This window comes from Salvia splendens, chromosome 15, assembly GCF_004379255.2.
Source record: "Salvia splendens isolate huo1 chromosome 15, SspV2, whole genome shotgun sequence".
Lineage (NCBI taxonomy): Eukaryota > Viridiplantae > Streptophyta > Magnoliopsida > Lamiales > Lamiaceae > Salvia > Salvia splendens.
Window position 1 is genome coordinate 17,890,856 of NC_056046.1, and position 5,630 is coordinate 17,896,485.

The following is a 5,630-nucleotide window of genomic DNA, read 5'->3' on the forward strand; positions in this document are numbered from 1 at the left end:
ATGTCTAATTATCTATGTTGATGACATGATCATCACTGGAGATGATGTAGAGGAAATCCAAAAATTGAAGGAAAATCTGTTCAAGGAATTTGAGATGAAAGATTTAGGAGCACTGAAGTACTTCTTGGGGATAGAAGTGTTGAGATCCAAACACGGAATATTCCTAAGGCAGAAAAAGTATGTCCTAGACCTGTTAGCTGAAACTGGTCTCCTCGAATGCAAGCCAGCTGACACTCCAATGATTCCCAACCATGACTTGAAGCTAGAAGACGGAGTGGAACTCGCTGACCGAGAAAGGTACCAACGGCTGGTCGGAAAACTAATTTATCTCTCACATACTAGACCCGACCTTGCATATGCCGTAGGCATCGTGAGCCAGTTCATGCACAAACCTCAAGCTAATCACATGGAAGCCGCTTTAAGGATAGTGCGTTACTTGAAAGACACTATAGAATATGGAGTATTCCTAGCAAAACGAGAAGACCTAGAGATTGATGGATACACTGATGCTGACTGGGCAAGTAATCCGGTGGATAGAAAATCTACAGGGGGCTACTTCACGTTTATAGGGGGAAACTTGGTTACGTAGAGAAGTAAGAAACAAAAGGTAGTGGCCCTATCAAGTGCCGAAGCCGAGTTTCGAGGAATGAAAAGTGGACTCATGGAAATCCTATGGCTAAGAAGGCTACTTATAGAAATTGGCTTCCCACCTACTAGAAAGAGCCAATTGTTCTGTGATAACAAGGCTGCGATTAGCATCTCTGAAAATCCAGTGCAACATGACAGAACAAAGCATGTGGAAGTTGATCGGCACTTCATTAAAGAAAAATTGGAAGGAGGAATTATTGAGTTCCCGTTTGTCCATTCGGAAGAGCAACTTGCAGACATCCTAACCAAGACAGTTCACCCGAAAATCTTTAAAGAAGTATTGACCAAGTTAAGCATTGGAGATACCATTGCTCAACTTGAGGGGGAGTGTCAAATATACCAAAGTCAAGACTTACCAAAGGAAGAGAAGTAATTAGTGGAGAATGATATGTAATTGATATGGAATTAATGTGAAATACATAGTCCTAGAATAGATTGATCTAATACCAAAATTACATTGTAATCTTCCCTTTAAGTAGAGGGAGGAACCGTGTGATTATGATCATCAAATACAATAACAATCATCTTCTCCAAACATCTTTCTCACTTTGAATTGCCCTATGAATCGCCTAACTCTCGATTACCATCGTTAAGACTCTTGAGTTCCGGTCAACGAAATGCTTAACGTGTGAAAACGCAATTAGCCCTTTTTCAATTTCAATTTCAATTTCAATTCAAATTCAACTCTAATTTGACAATAGTGAACTTAATTAAGCAATAATCATTGTGGCAAAATATTCTGATTTAAAATTTTAAGATAAGTAACTATTATAGCAAAATAAAGTGTGAAAATTTTGAAATAATTATACAAAAATAGGTTATCAAATCTCATCATGTTTGATTCTTCCCTTACCAAAGAAAATGATTGATAACCACCCTTAAAAAGTCTTAAATCTTGAAAATATGCGACCACAAAGTCCAAAAAACAACAATCAAGAAACAAGGCGATAGTGACCTTCCTTAATTAAGCAATAATCATTGTGGCAATATTAATCACCTCAAAAATTTTGAAATACAATTAATATTGCATAGCACATGTGATTGCACTCACAATTTTATGAGAGTGCTCTTAATTAAACATATATCCCAAAGCTAATTAAAAAAAAAACATTAGTAGTTTTCATTTATAATACATGACTGGCCTATTTGCAGCCATGTCCCATGCCCCTCCTTCCTTGAGATACTCCAAATACCGAGAAAACTCCGGCTTCATCGTCGCCTTCTTCCTCCGTTTCGTCTCAAACATACTAAAAAAGGGATGAACTTTGCGTGCCTTGCTGGCTTCTTGCGCCGCGGTGGGCACCCTTTTTGGGGAATTCATCATTTTTGTAGGCACGCTTTTTGTTCGGCTCAACTTTGGCATCAAAGAGGCTGATGGCGACGGCTCGCCTCCTTCGTCCAGGTGCTCGTAGCCCTGCCTCCGTATGCTCAGAGCTCTAAACATGGATGTTTTTTTATCTCAGAGAGAGAGAGAGAGAGATATATATGTTGGCAATTGAAACTAAAAATATAACATATAACTGTCTCACATCGGTGTCAAGATAAAACTGAAACTAGTATATAAGTCTCATGGGTCCCTCCTCCTATCACCAATTGGTTTTAGGATGGAACCCACGGATTTCTAGAGAGAGAGAGAGGTGTTTGTAATTTGTTGTGTTGATGAAGAAAAATGAGTAGGTTTTATTGGTGAGGTAGTGTGATGAGGAGGTTTCTAATTCTATATATGGTCTCATGTTATGAGTATTCTTTTATGTTACATATAGTTGTGATGTGTTGACCTTTTCTTTGGGTTGAAAAAAAATTATTATGATAATGTATAGAGACTGATTCTTGGTGATTATAGTTTAATCTCCTCGTATCCATTCTTTAATTAAATCTAAATTATTGCTTGGCATGGAACTGCCGTCCGAATGTATGTGTACACGTCCAAATTGCATATTCTAAGCAAAAGGGGTCGAGTTTTAATTAGGGATATTGGCCACTAATATATGGAACTTTTAAAAAAATTATTGTTTTCCAAGAATTTTCAACTTGGCAAATAATATCTCGAACTTTATCCGTAATTGTTATTTTCAATTGGGTTCGCGATTCAGGATTCACGATTTTTGTTAATATAGATGTATACGAACTTAGAATCCATGTCATGTTAATGTAGCTGGTATTCGTCGCCGGTGGAAAATAACAACGGATAAAGTTCGTAATATTATTTGTCAAGTTAAAAGTTTGTGAAAAAACAAATTTTTAAAAGTTTCATGATATTAGAGACCAATATCCCTTTTAATTATATACTCCCTCTGTTCGCCATTAGAAAGTCTCATATAAGGAAAATGAGTTCATGGAAATCGATTTTTATATATTAGTTTTATAATAAAATAGAAGTGAAATGAGTTAGTGTAAAGTAGTGTCTACCTAGCATTTACGGTAAAAGTGAATCGAGACTCATAATGGTGGACGAACTAAAACGGTAAACCGGAACTTCTGATGGCGGACCAATGGAGTATATTGGATTATTTAATCTTATTTTTTTATCGTATCATATATATGTATATGTATCTTATATATTCAATCATCGTGACTAATAAAAATGAGTTGTGAACATGATTAATTTGGTAGATGAGGTTTCATTTGTAGACTTATTGGTGGTGTGCATGAATGGTGAGTAACGTCACGTGGTTGTACAACCTACTATGTAGATTGGCACTTATGGACTTTTATAAATAATTAAACAACATCCAATGGAAACCATATTCTAAAAAATGCCACTTGAAACCACCACGCCACCGACCCCTAAATCCACCACGGTATGTGTGACCGGAGCGTCCGGCTTCATCGGCTCGTGGATTGTCATGAGACTCTTGGAACGTGGCTACATTGTTCGCGCAACCGTCCGTGATCCAGGTATAACTAGTCATCACAATAAGTATATACTATGGTGGTGCTCGATTTCCTAGATAATCTAAAATTGTGTTATGAGATCATTTTAGTTAAATAGTTGACCATGACACATGATTATTTATAGAGGATTAAGTTATGAGATTCAATCTGATAAATCAAACAAAAGTACATATTTAATCATGAGATATAATCTTGACAATATAATTGTGCAGGAAACATGAAGAAGGTAAAGCCCCTACTAGAATTGGCAAGAGCAGATACCAATTTGACACTGTGGAAAGCAGACCTGAGTATAGAAGGAAGCTACGATGAGGCAGTCCAAGGTTGTGAAGGGGTGTTTCACATGGCCACTCCCATGGATTTCGAGCCCGTCAATCCCGAGGTAAGATTGTTGAAAGAAAGATTCATTGCTGTGTATAGATTGGTTTGGACATTGAAATGAAATGATGGGGTGGTGTAACAGAGTGAAGTGATCAAGCCTACAATTGATGGGATGCTGAGCATAATGAGGTCATGTGCCAAGGCCAAAACTGTCAAGAAAGTAATATTCACAAACTCAGCTGGGACAGTGAATGCTGAAGAGCATCTGAAACCAGCCTATGATGAAACAAATTGGAGTGATCTGGAATTCATATATTCCAAGAAAATGACTGGATGGGTTGTTTTTCTTTTCCTCTTTCTGTTTATCAGCTGTTGGTGGGAACACTATTAAATGATTTTCTTTTTTTGCTGCAGATGTACTTTGTGTCTAAAATCTTAGCTGAAAAAGCTGCCATGGAAGCAACTAAAGAGAGTAACATAAACTTCATCAGCATCATACCACCATTGGTGGTTGGACCCTTCTTCATGCCTACATTCCCGCCAAGCTTACTCACAGCCCTCTCTCCTATTACAGGTGAATTTCATCATTCATGTATCTGGTGCCTGTCTAGAGTTCAAGTCCATTTTCAACTAATGTTTACTCAATTTTAACTAGGGGATGAAGCTCACTACTCCATCATAAAGCAAGGACAGTTTGTCCATGTAGATGATCTATGTGAAGCTCATATATTCTTGTTCGAGCACCCTAAAGCCGAGGGAAGATACATTTGCTCCTCACACGATGCAACTATCTACGACATAGCAAATTTGATCAGAGAAAAATGGCCTGCATACAGCATCCCGACTGAGTAAGCCTAGTCTCAGATTTGGCCGACCCCTAAATTTTACCACTAACAAAAAGTTATGTTTTCATGGACAGGTTTGAAGGCATTGACAAGAACATACCTGTGGTGAGCTTCTCCTCCAAGAAACTGGAAGGAATGGGGTTCTCGTTCAAGTACACGTTAGAGGAAATGTTTAGAGGAGCCATTGACAGCTGCAGAGAGAAGGGATTGCTGCCGTTTTCCACTCAGACCCACAGCAATGGAGAAAACAAAGAATCCACTTTGGATTCCCAGAAAAAGCATACTACCATTGACAATTCTGTAACTAAGGAAAAACAGATGGAAGCGGGTGAGAACGGAAAATGTTAATGAATTTAGCATGTGCACAACATTGTGAAGATTTGTTGGTCTACTGTTTCCAAATAAGTTGGGTGTTGTTCTGTTGAATCTCACTCACATTCCCCATCACCATTCTACAAGAGTTAAATAGGTTTATCTTGCACTGTGATAATGTTATGTTTTAGGCCACTTGAGCTTTCAAAATCAGTGAGTACCAAATGTCAAGATGGTGTTAGTGCCAGTGTAATATCAACTCCAATTATAAAATCACAGCAATTATGTAATTCAATCAATGCCACTTTTAAGATAGATCAGCTCTTTTTTTTATATATGAAGTATATTAGCAAGCTTGAACAGTAAATATTGCAACAATTTAAGAGTTGAGAGAAATGAATAGAGGCAGAAGCAGAAGTAGGCACAAGTTAAATGCATATTTGTGCTAAGAAAATGCTACCACAGTGCCAAATTTTTCAAGATTTCAACAAAAAAACAACAGAATGGTGCCTCCCATTATTGGTGAAAGAATACAACAATTTCATGGCTTACTCATGCTAAGTAGTACTATGAATTTCCTTGTAGCTCAATATCAAATTCTTAGACATG

The 5,630-nt window shown here is 37.5% G+C and overlaps 1 protein-coding gene across 1 annotated transcript; it reads left to right on the forward strand.

The window, feature by feature from the left end:
* Positions 1 to 3,386: 3,386 nt before the first annotated feature.
* LOC121769161 (dihydroflavonol 4-reductase-like) lies at positions 3,387 to 5,336 on the forward strand. Its single transcript, XM_042165876.1, has 6 exons — positions 3,387 to 3,546; positions 3,756 to 3,925; positions 4,007 to 4,201; positions 4,279 to 4,438; positions 4,520 to 4,712; positions 4,784 to 5,336. The coding sequence occupies exons 1-6, from the start codon at positions 3,405 to 3,407 to the stop codon at positions 5,055 to 5,057; spliced, it is 1,134 nt and encodes a 377-aa protein (XP_042021810.1). The 5' UTR covers positions 3,387 to 3,404; the 3' UTR covers positions 5,058 to 5,336.
* The last annotated feature ends 294 nt before the right edge of the window (positions 5,337 to 5,630 follow it).

Bases quoted from the DNA above. Each gene is read 5' to 3' on its own strand.
- LOC121769161 (XM_042165876.1), top strand. From the start codon at position 3,405: ATGCCACTTGAAACCACCACGCCACCGACCCCTAAATCCACCACGGTA. The intron at 3,926-4,006 runs GTAAGATTGTTG...GTGGTGTAACAG, and splicing joins TCGAGCCCGTCAATCCCGAG to AGTGAAGTGATCAAGCCTAC. The intron at 4,713-4,783 runs GTAAGCCTAGTC...TTTCATGGACAG, and splicing joins GCATACAGCATCCCGACTGA to GTTTGAAGGCATTGACAAGA.